The sequence below is a fragment of the Peromyscus californicus genome, unplaced genomic scaffold (genome assembly GCF_007827085.1).
Source record: "Peromyscus californicus insignis strain IS unplaced genomic scaffold, ASM782708v3 Scaffold_2__1_contigs__length_46816999, whole genome shotgun sequence".
NCBI lineage: Eukaryota > Metazoa > Chordata > Mammalia > Rodentia > Cricetidae > Peromyscus > Peromyscus californicus.
Genome location: NW_026294540.1, coordinates 5,637,117 through 5,656,939, shown reverse-complemented (window position 1 = coordinate 5,656,939; position 19,823 = coordinate 5,637,117). Strand labels below are relative to the sequence as shown.

Genomic DNA, 19,823 nt, shown 5'->3' with positions numbered 1-19,823 from the left:
AGGTTTATTCTTTACTATGAATGCCCGACCTTAGCTTGGCTTATTTATACCCAGCTTTTCTTGGCTAACATTAACCTCTCAGTCTTTTGCCTCTGAGCTTTTATCTTTCTCTATTTCTGTACACCTTTCTTTATTTCTTATTCCATGGCTTGCTGTGTACCTGGGTGACTGGCCCTTTTCATGTCCTCTCCTCCTTTTCTTGTTCCTATTTCATCTCTGGAGATATGTGATCCTATTTATTATCTGTGCCTGCCAGCCCCACCTATCTTTTCCCCTGACTCACTATTGGCCATTCAGCACTTTATTAGACCAATCAGGTGTTTTAGACAGTTAAAGTAACACAACTTGATAGAGTTAAACAAATGCAACACAAAAGAGTGCAATAAATTTTTACATCATTTAAACAAATGTTCCACAGCATAATCCAATGTAACATGTCTCAAGACAATATTCCACAGCAGTCCCCCCACACACTGCTGTGTATCTCAGACTGGCTTCTTTCTTCTTCTTCTTCTTCTTCTTCTTCTTCTTCTTCTTCTTCTTCTTCTTCTTCTTCTTCTCCTCCTCCTCCTCCTCCTCCTCCTCCTCCTCCTCCTTCTTCTTCATTTTGTTTTCAAGACAGGGTTCCTTTGTGTAATAGGAACTTGTAATAGGACGGTCCAGGAACTTGCTTTTTAGACCAGGTTTGCCTTGACCTCAAGAGATCTACCTTCCTCTGTTTCTGCCTCTGCCTTGCATCCCAAGAATGCTGGGAAGAAAGGCATGGCTGGTCTCATAAATGACACTTCAAGGTGCTTGCTTCCTGGAAGCATATTTCCCATTATACTTCAGTTTCCAGGGATCAATGGAATGATATTCTCTCAGAATCTAGTTATGTTTGTTAGACAGTGATTACAATCACCAATGCATAGCTCTTTCAATATGTGCTTTATTAGAGGGCACAGTGTGTAGTGAAGACAACCAGGCAGGCAGGGATGGTGTACCAGTCACTGAGGTGACAAGTCTAACAGTGAATGTCTTTGATCTGCTTGGAGAAGCAGAGAGCAGCCTGGCGGTCACAGTTGCAGGTAAAGGCCTGACAGGGGTTGTTTTTATCTGGAGAGAAACAAGAAAGGAAATTGAGTGGAGTCCATGACCCTGCTCCCAACAATTTGTAACCAAAAGACAGGGTGCACCTCCCATTGATGAAGACTTGGGGTTTAAGAGACAAAAAACTAATGAATAAAAATTATTAATAAAAAAATAGACAGAGCACACAAAAGTCCATTGGTTGTCCAAATTGCTGGAACACACAATAAGAACATTAGTTGTTGTGGCTGGGGAGACGGCACAGTTGGGTAAAGCGGTTTGACATACATGCATGAGGGCCTGACCTAGGATGCCCAGAGACCATGGAAAAAGCAAGGTGTGCTTGGGGCCTCTGTAAGTCTATTGGGGATGTGGGGAGAACAGATCCCCAAAACTTGTTGGTCAGTCAGGCTAGCTAAAGGTGAGTGTCATGTTTAGTGAGAGAGAGACCAAGTCTCTAAAGACATGGTGGAGTGTGACTGAAGAAGACACGGGATGCCAACTCATTCCTATACATAAAAATAAATAAACACATGTATTTAATCCCTAAAACCTGGAAAACTACAAGTATCATCTAACACTTCAAAATTATATGATTTAGGACAATCCTCCTGCCTCCACCTCTCAAACGCTGGGATTACAGGTGTGCACTAGCACACTCAATTTCTGGGTTCTGGAGGTGAATACCCAGGGCTCTGTGCATGCTAGACAAGCACTCTGGCACCTGGGGCTATATTCTCAGCCTTCTCATCCTCACCTGTAAAATGGGAATGATAAATCTTGCCCTTAATAGGTGTTCAGGCCAGTATTTGGCTTATATCCAATGATTCAGCTATCCCTTGTTTAGTCAATGTGGAATCAGTATAACACAGGAGCTAATAGAAGAGGCTTTGGGCAGGGAAGATGGCTCAGGGAATAAAGGCACTTGCTGCCCAGTCTGAACCCGAGTTCCATCCCCAGGACTCACATGGTTGAGGGTGAGTACAGATTCCTTCAGAGATCCACAGATGTGTAGTTGCACAGGCATGCCTCACCCACAAATATATAAAAATCTTTAAAGGTTTTTTAAAAGGGCATTTGAATGATGTAGATGATTGATCCAGAATCAAATGCCATCCAATTCTAAGCTGTTGACCTTGCGCATCTGGCCCCGGCTTCCTCTTCTTCCCCATCAGGGACCTCTTGTTATGTGTTATTCTGAATGTGTTCTGACAAATAAAGCTTCCTTTGAGTCAGAAGGTGGAGCTAGCCACTACTGACCACAGATTTTGGAGGACTGTAGACAGAGAGGAGTCAGGAAGTGGTAAGGTGGGGCAGAGAGAGGACTTCAGCCCTTTGAAATGAAGGAATGGGGGAGGAAGGAAGTAAAAGGCGGCTGCTCCCTGTTCTCTCATCTTTCAGGTTCTTGCCCCAATATTTGACTCCCAGTTTTTAATTGATAAGATTAATTGAATTAACACATCATCTGGTGTTCAAATTTCGGGGCACAAATTCAGGAAACAGCCCGATTGCCCATGGATTTGCAGCCACAGGCATCCGCCAGAGCTGTGCATGGGAGTTGCACCCACTGGAATTGCCATGTGGCTGGTTGGCTTTTCCATTTGTTCCCCAAGCCCTCTGAGTGGGTGTTGGGTTTTTCCAGTTACACCCTATCTACAGCAATCTCCACAAGCCCCTAACTCGACAGGGGCTTGGGTTCCAAAAGCCGCTGGAGTTCATCCCACACCACTGGCCAGCTCTGTCTTCAGGCAGCTCTGTGTTTTTCACTTCCTGCCAACCACACATGCTGCTTTTGTACGTTCCCTTGTATCTGCCTTTCAGACTGCTGGCTCTTTGGCTACTTTTTCCTGTGGGTTGTGGACTTCCCCTGGACCCTGTCCTCAGGCTCCTGACATCTGACCGGGGCAGCTGTTCTCAGCCAGCTGTGCACCACCTGTGTTCTCTATCCAGATGTGCTGCACAGCAACCTTAGCCTCACACTTCAGTGTCATCATCAGCAGATTTGGTGAGACAGCTGGGACCTTCTAAAAGGGGGAATTAGTTAAAGAAAGAGAGAGAGAGTTTTTTCCCATGTTAAAAAATAGGAAACATTGCCGGGCGGTGGTGGCGCACGCCTTTAATCCCAGCACTGGGGAGGCAGAGCCAGGCAGATCTCTGTGAGTTCGAGGCCAGCCTGGGCTACAGAGTGAGTTCCAGGAAAAGGCGCAAAGCTACACAGAGAAACCCAGTCTCAAAAAAAAAAAAAGGAAAAACTATTATGATGGAAGGAGTTAGGTCTCTGTATGATTCCACAATGGATGGTTTAAAAATGGAACAATTACATGAGGGGATAATTAACTTAGCTGTGATTTACGTAATGTTAATTATAAGCATTATCAGCTTGGTAATTCTTGTTTTATCCCTAAAAAAGTTAGTTGATATCAATGCCAGATATCAGAAATTGACTGATAATATGCCAGCCTTAAAAATACGTACTAAAGAAAAAATGCAATTTTGAATGATAAGTTAGAAGCCTTAGAAATACTCATTAAAACAGATCATAGAGATATTCAAAGACAGAGGAATTTAAAGGAGATCCAACCTTAACATTACATTATGAAATTAGAAAGGAACAGCCTAAAGTTCAAAAAATCAACCTTAATTTATCCAGTCACCAAACAGGAACAACTATCAAATGACAGGAATCCTCAAGGCTATGTAAGACCTGACTGGATTCCTGTGGAAATGCTTGATTTGAGGAGATTTAAAGAAGTGATAGTTTCATATGGTATGCATTCTCCTTTTGTGAGGCAGAAGTAAAATTCATGGTCAACTAGGAACAGAATTAACCCTCAAGACTGGAAAGACTTGGTTCTAACAGTATTGGAACCTGGTCCTCAATTACAGTGAAGGACCTTGATGAAAGATGAGGCTGAGGCCATTGAACAACCAAGTAGGGATAGAGGTATAGAAATTTTCTAAGACTAGCTGGTTGGAGAGGGCGATTATGCTGATGTACAAAGACAGTCTATATATGATGACCATATCTTGGCTCTATGCCATGAAGCAGCTTTGAATGCTTGGGACAGAGATGAAGAAGTTGGAAAGAAAACTGTGTCATTTACTACTAAAGTTATACAGGGCCCAAAAGAAAGGTTCACTAATTTTTTACAAGAATTAACTTCATCTGTAAATAGAATGATACCAAATCCATAAGCTAGATAAAAAATAATTGAATCTTTGAGTTTGAAAATGCTAATCCACAATGCAAACGAGTAATTAGTCCTTCAAAAGCAAGACCAGCACCCACAGAGGAATGGATCAGAGATGCAATCAATATTGAATCTTATAACCATGTTGATGTTTGAATAGCAAAGGTGATTTCTAGAGGCTTGAAGAAAAATCAAAATGTCAGATGTTTTAATTGTGCTAAACAAGGTCACCTAAATAGGTCTTGTAGACAGGGCATTCCTAGTATTAATAGATTTCCAGAACCTCTTAATATAGTGACTGACTCTCAATATGCAGAAAGAGTTGCTTTAAATATTGAAATTGCTAAATTCATTCCAGATGATTCAGAATTGACTTTTTTATTTATTCAGTTACAAGAACTAACCAGAAATAGAAATTGTCCCTTAGGTATAATACATATATCCCATACTTGGCAACAAGTCATGGGCATTATAGCAAAATGTGATGTAGCATGAATCTGAAAGAGTCTTATTAATAAAATCAAACCTGAGGCCAGTTATTGGAGTGAACACCAGAAGATCAGAGAGACAGAGCAAGCCACAGCTAACCTCAACTGGCCAACTTCTCAGCTGATCTTGTTTCCTCAGACTGGAAGCTTCTGTGTCCTCATATCCGAATGGCTCTCAGCTGAACTGTGCTGCTCAAAAGCCTGAATGCTTAACCAGCCAAATGCTTCTAGTTTCTGGTCCTCATGCCTTATATACCTTTCTGCTTTCTACCACCACTCTCTGGGATTAAAAGCTCGATTTCTGGGATTAAAGGCATGAGTCACCATGCTTGGCTGTATCCTTGAACACATGGATTTCTGCCTCTGGAATGCTAGGATTAAAGCCTTGTGCTACCATTGCCTATCTTCTATATTTAATATTGTGGCTGCTCTGTCTCTGACCCCAGATAAGTTTATTATGGTGCACAATATTTTGGGGAACACAATACCACCACATTGTCCTACTATTTTTATTATTACCAAACTCTACTATCTGCAAGAACTAACCAAAAGGGTACTCAAAGAAATGAAATTTGGCAAATGGATGTATTTCATTTTGGAGAGTTTGGGAAATTAAAATATGTACACCATACCAAGATACATATTCAGGATTTTAAAGGAAAACTCCTTTGAGTTTGAAAAGGCTGATTCTGTAATCACACATTTGTTAGAAGTTATGACCATCATGGCGATAACTGTAAAAATTAAGACTGACAGTGCTCCAACATATGTCTTTAGTAAAATGAAACAGTTTTTTTTCATAATACAAAATAAAGCATATTTCAGGTATTCCACCCAATCCTACAGGGCAAGGAATTATAGAAGGATCTAACTGAACTCTAAAAGATATGCTTAATAAAAAGAAATTAGTAATAAAGACTGGCAGAAATAGATTGCACAATGCTTTATTAATTGTAATTTTCTAAATGTTAATGAGAATAGAATGACAGCTGTGGACAGACATTGGATAATAGAAAAAAAAACTGCTGAATTAAACCATCCTGTATACTTTAAAGATGTATTAACCTCAGATTGGAAACCAGGATATGTGTTATGTTGGGGAAGAGGTTTTGCTTTTGTTTCCACAGGAGAATAAAAACTATGAATACCATCAAAATTGATAAAGATTATATTTGAACAAGACAAAACTCTAAAACTCTAAATTCTCTAAACTCAAGCATGCTTGTTAAAAGGAAAACCCCAAATCTCTGTCTCATGTCAGAAGAGCCACTTGATATTAGATAGAAGAAAAACTAAACTTAAGGGACTAGTTTATTGCCACTAATCTCATAATTCTTTGGTTTTATTTTAAATATTTTCTTAAGGTATATATATATATTACCTTAATATTTACACAATTATATATGTTTCAACTTTTGTCACGATATTAATGGTCATATAGAGTACTAACTAATTCTAGAAATAGGATTCATCTAGCTCCCTGTACATGATTTCAGGATTGAGTCTCTATCAGTTAACTAGGAAGTAAGTTTTTGTATTCTGGATGTACATAAGAAATTATGGTCCTTTAACTTTTTTTTAAAAAATTTTCATTTTTTCTTTTTTTAAAAAATTTCACATTTTCATTTGTGGGGCCCTATATTCCTTTTGGAGACTTCAAAAGTTACTGTTAGGCATGGTCGTGGTTCACTGAAGAAAACTTAAACATGACATTTCCATCTGCATTGTGGTAACATCACTGAGCTGATAAACACCACCCAAAGATCAACTTTGGACTACAAACTGCTTAGGACAATTTCAAGGTGGTGAATGAGATGGTCCAGCCTCACAGACTACTCTAGCCAGGAGTTGAGACAAGCCCTGCACTTTCCCATTTTACAGAGACTGGACAACAAATGATACAGCTCGCTCTCCCAGGACTTGACAATTATCCGAATTTTTAAGGGTCCCCTAAAGATGCCATGATCCCCAGAAAATAGGAAGCAATTTTAAGAACAAAACACCCACATTCCCAAAAGGTGTGGTGTATGGTTTTTGGTCATTCATTGGATTATGGATATTTGTCATTATTTAGGGGGTTTGGTTACAAGTTGTTATTGGTGATGGTCAGGAAAAAGGCTGAACAAAGGAGATTAAATTCGGGGATCTTGTTCTGAAAAGAAACAGGGGGATATAGAAATGATAGGATAAAATGTAGATTATTGAGTCTACTTTTAAACCATAAAAACAACTAATAGCCTTAAATATTTTACATTTTTTATATTGATACAAATTTAAGGTTATTTTTGTTATAATATACTGTACATACCTTTCTATTCTTCAAAGTATTGTACCTATACAGTTCATTAAACAATGAAATGTAAATATCTAGTCCTTTAAAGTCATTATTACAAACTATTTAGAATAATAAAGAAATACAGGTTAGTAATTAGCCACCTATTACAATCAAACTTGTAGTCATGTTAAGAATGTTTTGAAGTCAAACAGAGATATATTTTAGATAGACAGGTGGTCTTCAAACACTTCAGAGATACTGAGTATGGCATTTAAGATGTTTTAGTAACATAAGGTTTTTTTTGTTAGTGACAATGAAACATGTCTGCTCCTGGCAGGACCAACCTACTTCAGAGAAGATGATGGACATCAAAGAAACCCCATATGGAGTTTACTTTCTTTATGACAAAGCGTAGCCACTAGGCCTGAAACTGTCTTTGCCTCAACTGCTGACAGTATGCTGTCCAAATTGGACAAGAAGGACATAAAAGAAAGTGACTGCCAAACTTTGCAAAGACAAGGTAGGAGAGCCCTTTAAAAGTCCTGTTTCACAGAAAAGTCTGTCAGATATTCTAGGCCTGTAGGCTGAAGATGGATGTCCCAAGGTTACAGAGGAACCTTGGGGGACTGTTTCTGTCACTTCTTAGTTATTTACTCTACACTTCCTGTTTACTCAGGTAATATTTCCTTCTCAGGTCTCTGATGGAGTGGAAGACTGGGTAGTTATAGTTTTCCTTGTTAACAAATTTACCTCACAAAAGAGATGTAAAGTGCATAAGTTTGAGAGACATAAAAAGTAGTTTGGGGTTGGTAATGCAAGTTAGGGTAGAAAATGAATTAGGTAGAACACTTTGAACTTACCAAGATAGGATGGGTAATGGAATATTTTCTCTCAATTAGGCAAAAGCAAATGGATTGGACATTGTTAATGTAATTCTTGCCTGTATATATTTGTATATAGTTATTGTACTTATTGTATATAGTTTTACTAAGTTAGTTAAAAAAAACCTTTCCTTTTTGTTTAGACAAAAAGGAAATGTCGTGTGATATTTTGACTGTGTTCTAACAAATCAAACTTGCTTGGAGTCAGAGGGCAGAGCTAGCCACTAGCTAACCATAGAAGTTTGGAGGACTCTAGACAGAATGGAGACAGGAAGTGGCAAGGCATGACTGAGAGAGGATCTCAGCCTTTTGGAAGGAAGAATGGAAGAGGTAGGAAGCAGCTGGTGGCTGTTCCCTGTTCACTGATGTTCTGGTTCTTACCCCAATATGTGACTCCTGTTTTTTATTGAAAAAGATTAATCAGATTACCGCATCAGACCTCATCCATATTTTAGTATCTACCTGATAAGGCTGTTGTGATGTCCAATGGGACCAAGTAAATGACTGTCCTTGTTACTTCTGCCCCTTTCAAAGATGCCCAAGAATAAGCAGAATTCAGAGGTTCCCATAGGGTAAACCTACCACTGCAGGTGATCTCATTCCCAGAACATGAGTATGAGTAGGAGCTGGTGTAGGGTCTCCTTGTGGGCAATGCACAGTTTTCCAGGTTTTTGACCTGAGCGAGGCAGTTGTCACGATTCCTACAGCACCTGGAGAGAGGGAGGAACAACTGAGGAAAGAGTATGGACTGTCAAGAGATCAGTTCTCACCTGCAGTTTTTCTGAAACATGTGAGGATGATTTAACATGATGTTCCAGAAGAAATGGTCCTGAGGCTCGAGAATCTGTGATTTCCATTAAGCATATATTTATTGAAAGCAACTTCTGTGAAGTGTATGGTTCTACCATTTCCCAGTACTTACGGGGCAGAGGCAGATGGATCTCTGAGTTTGAGATCAGCCAGGATATATAAGTGAGACCCTGTCTCCAAAAAAGCGATTTTTGAACAAAGCTGCAGGAGCACAATGAAATTATACATTCTGAACTTTTGATGACTTTTTATAGCCAAGGCTGACACTTTGATGGGAGCTGTGATGGCTGGCCGTGCCCTAGTCTGGCGACTGAGGGCAGCACTACTACAACACCTCACACATTCTGCTTTCAGGGACCAGTAGATACAGTGTCCTCTTGAACTGATTTCTTTGCATGACAAAAGGGGAAAATACATGCTGTGGGTGGTGATGCACACCTTCAATCTCAGCACTCAGGAGGCAAAGGCTGGAAGATCTCTGAGTTCAAGGTTGGTGTGGTCTCTAGAGAGAGTTCAAGGACAACTAGGGCTACACAAAAAATCTCTTTGTGTAAGAGGAAAGAAAGAAAGAAAAATAAATAATAATAAAGAACACAACATATATGATGTTTGGTGAATATGCATGTCTCCTATTCAGGCCTCATGAGATGCTCTGCTTGTGTCCTGTCCCCACAACCACAGCAGACACTCCAGTGTCCCACCAAGTGGATCACCCACCTGTCTAAGTCTTCATCTGGATCGCCGAATCTCAACAAGCCACAGTAGCAGCCATAGTAACTGTAGTCTGAAAAGGGTTCAATCAGAGTAGTGGTGCACTTGAACGCATTGTTGAACTGCCACACAGCCTGAGGGCTGATGCTGTGTGCATTAGGGCCTGCTGCAAGAAAGCACAGCACACTCCATCAGTCCCACTTGTCCTTACCAGGGATCTGATGCCTGCCTGCTAGCTTCCTCCTTGATTCCTACTAGCTGCTGCATTGGAAGACCAGGGAATAGAGGTGTGTGTGTGTGTGTGTGTGTGTGTGTGTGTGTGTGTGTGTGTGTGTGTGTGTGTCTGTGTGTCTGTGTGTGTGCATGCTTGCCCTAACACAGGTATAAGCAAGCACCTGGGACCACTAATAAATGTCATGCTACACACGAGGAGGTTAGAGCACAGCTTTAAGGAGTTGGTTTTCTCCCTCCACTATATAGGTCTTGGAGACCAAACTCAGGTCACCAGGCCTTAGAGAAAGGTGTCTACTTGTTTGAGACAGAGAGTTGCCTGGTAACCCAGTCTAGCCTCTGACTCTGTGGCAACCTTCTGGTCTCAAACCTCCCCAGCGATAGGATTATAAATGTACTCCACTGTATCAGGCTGGGCTGACTCCTCAGAATTAAGTTCAGAGACATTGCCTTTTTCCTTGCTTGCCTGTTCATTTCTCACTGTCAGGACAGACAGCCGCCACACTGTGAACTGCCCTGTGGTCCCTGTGTTGAGGAGCTGAGAACACTCTCCTGTCAACAGCCAGGGACAAACTGACCTCTTAGTTCAATAACCCAACAATCCAAGCATCTCTTGAGTTTGAAAGCTGCTAAACCCCTACTCCAAGCCTAGGTGAAACCCTAGCCTTAGCCAGCAGTGTGATTCATCACAGTTCTAGCTGAGACCTTAAGCCAGAGAAGCAGCTGACACATGCTCATTGTTTTACACTGGAAGAATTAGAAGGAATCTGTTGTATGGCCATGCACAGCTCATAAACAAGGATAATGGTCAGATCATTATTGTAATGTCAGCATTTGACACAAACAAACTGTTCATCCCGCTGAGGAGTAGGAAAATAAGCCTTGATTAAGTCTGCAGTAGGATACAGGTCACCATTAAAATTCAAAAGAAGCCAGATACAGTGGAACACACACTGTGTAATTCCAGCATTCTGGAGGCAGAGGCAAGAGGATCAGAAGTTCAATGTTGCCAGGGGATAATGTTGCACATTTTAATCTCAGCACTTAGGGAGGCAGAGGCAGGCAGATCTCAGTGAGTTCAAGGCCAGCCTGGTCTACAAAGGGAGTTCTAAGATAGCCAAGAATGTTACACAGAAAAAACCCTGTCTCAAACACCAAAAACAAAAAACAAAAAACAAAAAAACCCAGAAAACTGGGAATGTATCCAGATGGTGGTGGCGCACGCCTTTAATACCAGCCCTCAGGAAGCAGAGGCAGGCAGATCTCTGAGTTTCAAGTCAGACTGGTCTTCAGAGTGAGTTTCAGGACAGCCAGAGATACACATAGAAACCTTCTCTCAAAAAAAATGAAAAACAAAAAATAAAGAAAGCTGAAGCATGATTCTAATTAAAATTATCAATGAAAACTAAGAGCCAGATATTGGGGTAAAGCTGAAAAATCAAAGAAGCAGAGCAGCAGCCACCAGAGGAGTTCTTACCTCTCTCAATCCTGGGACCAAAAGGGGGGCTGAGATCCTGTCTCCACCTCCAGAGTGCTAGAATTAAAGGTGTGAGCCTCCGAAGTGCTAGGACCAGAGGCATGAGCCACCACTTGCCTGGCTTCTATGGTTAACTAGTGGCCGGCTCCACCCTCTGATCTCCAGGAAGGTTTTATTTGTCAGAACACAAACAAAATATCACACAACAGAAAACAAATGTCCAACAGGTATACCCACAGGCCAATATGATGCAGGCAATCCTCCAGCTGAGCCTCTCCCTACCCAGTGTGTGAAGTTGAGAATCAACCATTGCAGGGGCCGGAGAGGTGGCTCAAAACTTAAGAGAGGTTTCTGCTCTTGCTGTGGCCCGAACTTCAATTCTCAGAACCATATGGTGGCTGGGGAACAATGTCTGCTGGTCCGATGCCCTCTGGCCTCTGTGTCTGTTCATCTCTCATGTACCCTCTAACATAGTATCCCAGCACCTTCTTTTCCCCACTTCTCACCTCTTCCCGGGATATATAACCATGTAGCATTGAGTTGAGTTGGTTGTCTCCATACTCAAGCTCCCCCTACCCTTCCAGCAGGACTCTGGACGGCCACTACCACCTATTACCAGTCACTGCGCCTGCGCAGGTGGCTGTAGCTGCACCTGTTGCTCACAGGTCTGACCTTGAGAGGGGCGAGGCCTGAGTTTGGAACACAGGTAGGGACAGGACTGGGGTGAAAAAGCGGAGAACCGGGCAGCTGCTCACAAAAGAAAAAAGAGAGCCTGAGATCAATGTAACCTTTAACCAATGAGACATCTGATTCCTAAATCTGGTGGACCAGGAAACCAGGGATTAACCTGGTTTTACATACAGGGTTCTGTGACAAAGAAATGTACAGGAGAGGATGTGTTCTGTTTTCTTTGTTCAAAAAGTTAAGCTTCTGTGTACTTTAGCCTGTGGCGTGTGTTTAGGCACAGTGAAGACTGGAATGTCACCAGAATGCAATCCTGCATTCAGGTCATTTACCCTCAGTCCAATTGGAATCCTGTATCCAACAAGTTATGATGAGCGCACAGCAGAAGTGCTTTGAGTCCAATATTTTTAGGGCCAAGATGTTCCTTTAGTGCTCATGTGACTCTGCTTCTTTCTCTCTTCTCTCTCCTCCTACCTCTCTGTCTTCTCTTTCCATCTCTCCCCACCTCTCCCCTCTGTTGTTGGTTTGGGTTTTTTTTTTTTAAATATACTTTTACTCTTTTGGCACTTTACTCTTTTGGAAACCCACCACTCAGCTCCCAAATAAATAAAACACACGAAGGCTTACTATTACTTATCAATGCCTGGCCTTAGCTTGGCTTATTTCTAGCCAGCTTTCCTTAATTTAAATTACCCAGGCTACCTTTTGCCTCTGGACTTTTTCCTTTCCTACTTCTGTATATCTTACTTTCACACTTACTCTGTAGCTGACATGTGGCTGGGTGGCTGGGTGGCTGGGTGGCTGGGTGGCTGGGTGGCTGGGTGGCTGGGTGGCTGGCCCCCGGCATCCTCCTCTCCTTGTCCTCTTGCTCCTTCCCTCTGCATACAGGAGTTGTGTAGCTGGGTCTGTTTGAGGGGCCCTTGGCAGTGGGATTAGGATCTACCCCTGGTGCATGAGCTGGCTTTTTGGAGCCCGTTAACTATGATGGGACAACTTGCACAGCCTTGATGCAGGGGGCGGTGCCTTGACCCTTCCTCAACTGAGTGTACCAGGTTTTGCTGACCCACCATGGGAGGCCTTACACTTTTGGAGGAGGGGAAAGGAGTGAGTGAGGGGAGGAGGCTGTGGGGGGAGCAGGAAGAGCGTTGAGACAGGGGATCTGTGGTTGGTATTTAAAATGAATAAAAAAATTGTAATAAAAAGGAAAAGAAAAAGTTTAAATAAAAAAGCATAAGAAAAGAATGCAACACATTTCTGCATCATTAAAACAAATGTTCAACAGCGTAAACAATTGTAACACATCTTCAAATAATATTCCACAACACCCTCCCCTCCTTTCCTGTACCTTTCCCTGTCTTGTCTCTCCCTCTCCTTCCCTTTTCTGTCCCCTATAACCCCTCATTATCTCATACTGGCTTCTTCTCATATTTTTTGTTTTTTATTTTTATTTTTTGAGACAGGGTTTCTTTGTGTAAATCTCCTGCTCAGCATATGAGAGCACATTCTGCTCTTGCTGAGGACCGTGAGTCCAGTCCTCAACAATCACCACATGGTGGCTGGGGAACGATGTCTGCTGGCCCAGTGCCCTCTGGCCTCTGGCTTGGGCCATCTCTCATGTCCCCTCTAACTTTTCACCCCAGCACCTCCTTTTCCCCACTTCTCACCTCGTCCCTGGATAAACACCATGTCAGGGGTGAGGTGAGTTTGTCTCCATGCAAAAGACCCCCCTACCCTTCCAGCAGGACTCTGGAACAGCCACTACCAAATACTACCAGTCACTGAGCCTTCGCAGGGCTCGGGCCACACCTGTTGCTCACCAGGCCTGACCTTGGGAGGGTCAAGGCCTGAGTTTTGGGACTCCAGAGGGGATGGGGTTGGGGTTAGAAAGACGGAGGACTGGGCAACTGGTCACTAAAGAAAAGAGTGGACTGACAACCACGCAGCCTTCAACCAGCCAATGAGACAGGTTAGTCCTGAACCTGGTTCACTAGGGAACCAGAGATTAACCTACCTTTACTTTCGGGGGCCCCATGATAGAGAGAGGTAGAGAAGAGGATGTGTTCTGATTTCTTTGTTCAAAAACGTTAGGCTGCTGTACACTTTAATGGGACAATTATCCTATGGCGTGTGTTTGGGCACAGTAAAGCATGGAAGTCCACCAGGATGTAATCCTACCTTCAGGTCATTTACGGTCAGTCCAGGTGGTTTCCTATATCCAACTTCTTTTTCTCCCCTCCCCCCAAGATTCATTTATTTATTTATTATGTGTTCTGGATGTATGCCTGCAGGCCAGAAGAGGGCACCAGATCTCTTATAGATGGTTTGTGAGTCACCATGTGGTTGCTGGGAATTGAACTCAGGACCTCTGGAAGAGCTGCTAGCGCTCTTAACCTCTGAGCCATCTTTCCAGCCCCTGTATCCTATTTCTTATGATGAGTGCACAGCACAAGTGTTTAAGTCCAGTTCTTTTTTGAGGGGGGAGGGTTGAGACAGGGTTTTCTGTAGCTCTGGAGTCTGTCCTAGAACTGGCTCTATAGACCTGGCTGGACTCCAACTTGCAAAGATCTGCCTATATCCACATCTCCAGTGCAGGGAATAAAGGCTGCACGGACACCACCTAGCAGATGTTCCTTTAGTGCCCATGTGACACTGAATCTCTCTGTCTTAGCTCCCTTTCTAACTCTCTCTTTCCTTCCCTTCCCATCCTTACCCTTCTTTCCTTTCCATTTTCCTTCCGCATCTCTCCACTCATCTTCCTCTTTCTGTTCCGCCTACCCACCTATGTATCTCAGGCTGGTTTCTTTATTTTGATTTTGAATTTTTTTTGTTAGTTTTTTGAGACAGGGTTTCTTTAACTGTCCTGGATGTCCTGGAATTTGCTTTTAGACCAGGTTTGACAAGAACTCAAGAGACCTGCCTGCCTCTGCCTCTGCTTCTGCATCCCAGAATGCTGGGATGAAAGGCATGCCTGCAATCATCACCCACTCTTCAAGGTGCTTGCTTTACAGAAGAGTCTTTCCCATTAACCTTCAGTTTCCAGGAATAGACAGGATGATGTCCTCTGAGGATCTACTTATGTTTGGTAGACAAAAGACAATCACCAAAGCTGAGTTCTTTCTATATGTGCTTTATTAGAGGGGCAGTGAGTAGCGACCACAACCAGGCAGGCAGGGATGGTGTAGGCAGTAACTGAGGTGGTTAGTCTAACATTTAATGCCTTTGTTCTCCTTGTTGTATGGGGCCTGGGAGAAGCAGATGGCGGCTTCGCGGTCACAGTTGCAGATGAAGTCCTCACAGGGGTCGTTTTTGTCTGCAGAGAAACAAGAAAGGAAGTTGAGTGGAGCCCATTACCCCATTCCCTATGATCTATAGCCAAAAGGAACCGGTGCCTTTCCCCCACCCACCTACTGATGCAGCTGAGAGACATGGGCTGAGAGACAGAGCACACAGAAGTCCATTGGGTTGCCCAAATTGCTGGAACACACTTATAATATCATTAGTTGTTGTGGGCTGGGGAGATGGCACAGTTGGGAAAGGGGTTGACATACAATCATGAGGGCCTGACCTAGGATGCCCAGAAACATGTTAAAAAGCAAGATGTGATGGGGCATCTGTAACTCTCTTGGAAGTAGGGAGCACAGATCCCCAAAACTTGTTGCTCATTCAGGCTAGCTAAAAGTGAGTGTCATATTTAGCGAGAGAGAGAGAGAGGAGAGAGAGAGAGAGAGAGAGAGAGAGAGAGAGAGACCCAGGCTCTAAAGACATGGTGGAGAGTGACTGACTGAAAAAGACACAGGATGCCGACTCATTCTGTATTTTATGTATAATATTTATTATGCATAAAAATAAACACATATATTTAATCCTAAAACCTATAAAACGACTATTATCAGCCAGACAGTGGTGACACACCTTTAATCTCAGCACTTGGGAGGCAGAGGAAAATGGATCTCTCTGAGTTTGAGGTCAGCCTAGTCTACAGAGCAAGCTCCAGGACAGGCTCCAAAGCTACACAGAGAAACTCTGTCTCAAAAAAATAAAGAAACTACAAATATTAATTACCACTTATAAATTTATGTAACTGAAAACAATCTTCCTGTCTACACCAAGTGCTAGATTGCAGGTATGCACCACCACACTCAATGTATGGGTTCTGGAGGTGGAAGAGGGCTCTGTGCATGCTAGGCAAGATATCTAACAACTGATCTATATTCCCAGCCCTCTGAATCCTCACCTGTAAAATAGGAATGATAAATCTTGCCCTGTATAGGTGTTTACTCCATATCTGACTTACACAATGACGCAGCTCTCCATTGTCTAGTCAGTATGGAATCAGTATAACACAGCAGCTAACAGGAGAGGCTTTGGGCAGGCAAGATGGCTCAGGGAATAAAGGCCCTTGCTGCCAAGTCTGAACCCGAGTTCCATCCCCAGGACTCACATGGTTGAAAGAACAGACCTCTGCAAGTTGTCCTGAGACCTGCATAACTGTGCAGTGGCACAGAAATGCCTCCCCAAGATATGCAAAATCTTGAAATTTTTTTAAAGATAGGCTTTAGAATGGTGTAGATCTGTGTTCCAGAAACAAATGTCATCATTTCTAAGCTGGGTGGCCATGGCCAAATGACCCTGACTACCTCATCTTCCTCATCAGTGACCTCATCTATATTTTAGTATCTACCTGATAAGGTTGTTGTGAGGTCAAATGAGACTAAGGAAATCACCACTAAATGGTGACGGTCCTCGTTACTTCCCTGTCCCTTCTAAACACAAGAGGGACAAGCAGGATCCAGGGGTCCCAGAGGGTAAACCTACCACTGCAGGTGATCTCATTCCCAGAACATGAGTATGAGTAGGAGCTGCTGTAGGGGTTGTCAATGAAGGATTTGCAGCTTTCCATCTTCATGGCCTGACCATAGCAATTGTCATGAGTCTGGCAGCACCTGGAGAGAGGAAGGAACAGCTGAGTGAGGACTATGGACCCACAGAAGGTCAGTTCTCACTTGCAGTCTTTCTCAAACATGTGAGGATGACTTAAACATGATGTTCCAGAAGAAATCATCCTGAGGCTTCAGAGTCTGTGATTTCTATTAAGCATATATTTATTGAAAGCAACTTCTGTGGAGTGTGGTGGTGTCTACCAATAATCCCAGTACTTGGTATGCAGAGGCAGATGGATCTCTGAGGTCAAGTCCAGCCTGGTCTCCAGAAGGAATTCCAGGAAACCTAGGGCTACACAGAGAACCCCTGTCTGGAAACTAACAAACAAAAATAATAAAGAAACTAAACAAGACATATTATGTCTGGTGAATTTCATGTCTCCTATTTGTGCCTCATGAGATGCTCTGCTTGTGTCCTGTCCCCACCAACCCAGACACTCCAGTCTCCCACCAGATGGATCACTCACCTGTCTAACTCATCCACCGGAGCACCTGAGCCCCCGTAGCCACAGTAGCAGCCATAGTCATTGAATTCCTCCAAGGGATGACTCTCAGGGATGGTGCACTTGATCACATCATAGAACTGCAGCAAAGACCGAGGGTTGATGCTGTGTGCAGTAGCGCCTGCTGCAAGAATGCACAGCACACTCCATCAATCCCACCTGGTTTACCAGATGTCTGATGCCTGCTGCTAGCTTCCTCCTGACTCCTACCAGCTGCTGCATCAGGAGAGCAGTGAATAGATATGTGTATGTGTGTATGTACAATGTGTGCAAAAGTGTGCAGGTGTGTGCTTTCCTTCAAACTAGTTCATAGGCATGCACTTGTTCACACTCATAACTATCACGCTACAGATGAGGGGACCAGAAGACAGCTTTAGAGAGATGGTTTTCTCTCTCTCTACGTAGGTATTGTAGAGGAAACTGAAGTCACCAGGCCTGTGCAGGAAGCTGTCTACCTATTTGAGATAGAGAGTTGCCCTGTCATCCAGGCTAGCCTCAGCCTTCATAGGAACCCTCTGGCCTCAGCCTCCCGTGTAGTAGGATTATAAACGAACACCACTGTACCAGGCTGGGCTGACTCCCCAGGACTAAGTTCTATAGACATTGCCTTTTGCATTGCTTGCCTGCTCATTTCTGTCAGGACAGATAGCCACCACACTGTGAGCTGCCCTGTGGTCTCTGTGTTAAGGGTTGAGAACACTCTCCATCTACAGCCAGGGACGAACTGATCTCTTAGTTCAGTAACCCAACAATCCAACCATCTCTTGAGTTTGAAAGCTGCCAAACCCCTACTCAAACCTAGGTGAAACCCTAGCCTTAGCCAGCAGTGGGATTCATCATGGGTCTAGCTGAGACCTTGAGCCAGAGAAGAAGCCAACACATGCTCATTGTTTTACACTGGAAGAATTAGAAGGAATCTGTTGTGCGGCCATGCACAGCTCATAGACAAGATTAATGGTCAGATCATCATTGTGATGTCAGCATTTGATCAAAAAACTGATCATCAGCTGAGAAGTTGGTAAATAATCCAGGATTCAGAATACAGTGGGATACTTGGTCACCATTAAAATGCAGGAGAAGCCAGGTAGAGTGGAACACACACATTATAATCCTAGCACTCTGGGGGCTGAGGCAGGTGAATAACTTAGTTCAAGGCACGATGGTCTATAGAGTGAATTCCAGACCATCCATTGCTATTCAAAGAAACACTTTTGTGTAAAATGCCCAGAAAAAAAAAAAAGAATAGCAGCCTTAAACCAAAACTTCAGGTGTGACCATTAGGGGGTTGTGCATTGACGACAAGGGACACAGGGGGCACCCAGAGGGGACAAGGGTCCTACCTGTGAGCAGAGTGATCAGCAGAAGGAGTTTCATCCTGAATGTGTGGATGACTCAAGTGACTTCTCTATTTATAGTTCTGTATGTAATCCTAACACTTGGGAGGCTGAGGTAAATTTTGGCTAGTTGGAGGACATCCTGAGCCAGAATTATATAATCCTGTGAAAAAATAATAAGGGCTGGAGAGATGGCTCTGCAGTCAGGAGCACTTGGTGAGCTTGTATGGGACCCAGACTGAGGTCCAGCAGCCATGAGGCTGCTCACAACAGTCTATGACCCCAGTTCTGGAGAATCAAACCCCTCCTCTGGCCTCTGTAGGCATTACTCACACACAGTTCACAGACATACATGCAGGCAAAGGGCTCAAATACATAAAATAAAAGTGAATGTTTTTTTAAAGGAAAAGAAAAATCACATTGTCAGGGCAACTTGGGCCCAAGGAAATGGGTGCCAGGGCAATGTGGCAGAGAGAGAATAGGCTTCATTGCTTGTGTAGGTGACTGTAGTGGACTTTCCTAAGGAATCATGTGAGTTGACTTAGAGGGTAGAGTTCCCAGCTGCTGTGGACATGTGGTGAGCATGGAACCCCAACCCACAGGCTATTAGACCCCAACAGGAACACTGAACCAGAACTTCAGGTGTGACCAGCAGGGCCTGCACATTGAAGACAAGGGAGTTGGAGGGGGCACTCAGAGGGGACAAGGATCTTATCTGTGAGCAGAGTGACCAGCAGAAGGAGTTTCATCCCGAGTGAGGGGAGGACTCAGTGACTTCTCTTTACAGTCCTGTAGCTGTGCTCTGACAGTGTCCAGTCAGCACACGGGCCTGTGACTACTGTGTGTGTAGCATAGAAGTAGACTATGTGCACCCTCACACACAGTCCCGACCTGCAGAGCTACTGTAGATGGTGACAGAGCCTGAATCAGTGCTGTCACAGAGGCACAGAGAAAGGGCTAGCTCAACACCCCAACAAGCTTAAGTCAGTGACTGGACAAGTTCCTCCCCCGTGGATGCCTTGAGGTCATAAGAAGATATAGACATTGCTCCTAGGATTGGATAGTCAGGATACAGATAGTGTCATGTTGCCCCAGGCAAGAATAGCTGGTCCCTACAATCCTCCATGTTAACTGTAAAAACTACATGCTAAATCTGTCCCAAGAACCTGACACAGCCTATGGAATAGGTCCAGTTACATAGTCAATCTTTAATTAGTTAACCAATTAATT

At 43.4% G+C, this 19,823-nt stretch overlaps 2 protein-coding genes across 2 annotated transcripts in view; both read right to left on the bottom strand.

Moving 5' to 3' along the window:
* Positions 1-13,502, bottom strand: part of LOC128120727 (phospholipase A2-like) — a 32,626-nt gene extending 19,124 nt beyond the window's left edge. Inside the window, exons 1-2 of the mRNA XM_052754933.1 lie at positions 13,481-13,502; positions 9,431-9,590 (exon numbers count right to left, since the gene is read on the bottom strand). Of these exons, the coding sequence (XP_052610893.1) occupies positions 9,431-9,590; positions 13,481-13,502 (182 nt within the window). The remainder of the gene's footprint in view (positions 1-9,430; positions 9,591-13,480) is intronic.
* Positions 13,503-14,976: 1,474 nt separating this feature from the next.
* LOC128120726 (phospholipase A2-like) lies at positions 14,977-18,633 on the bottom strand. Its single transcript, XM_052754932.1, has 4 exons — positions 18,600-18,633; positions 17,224-17,383; positions 16,632-16,759; positions 14,977-15,126 (listed from the first exon to the last, which is right to left on the bottom strand). Exons 1-4 carry the CDS (start codon positions 18,631-18,633, stop codon positions 15,020-15,022), a joined length of 429 nt encoding a protein of 142 aa, XP_052610892.1. The 3' UTR covers positions 14,977-15,019.
* Positions 18,634-19,823: the final 1,190 nt, after the last annotated feature.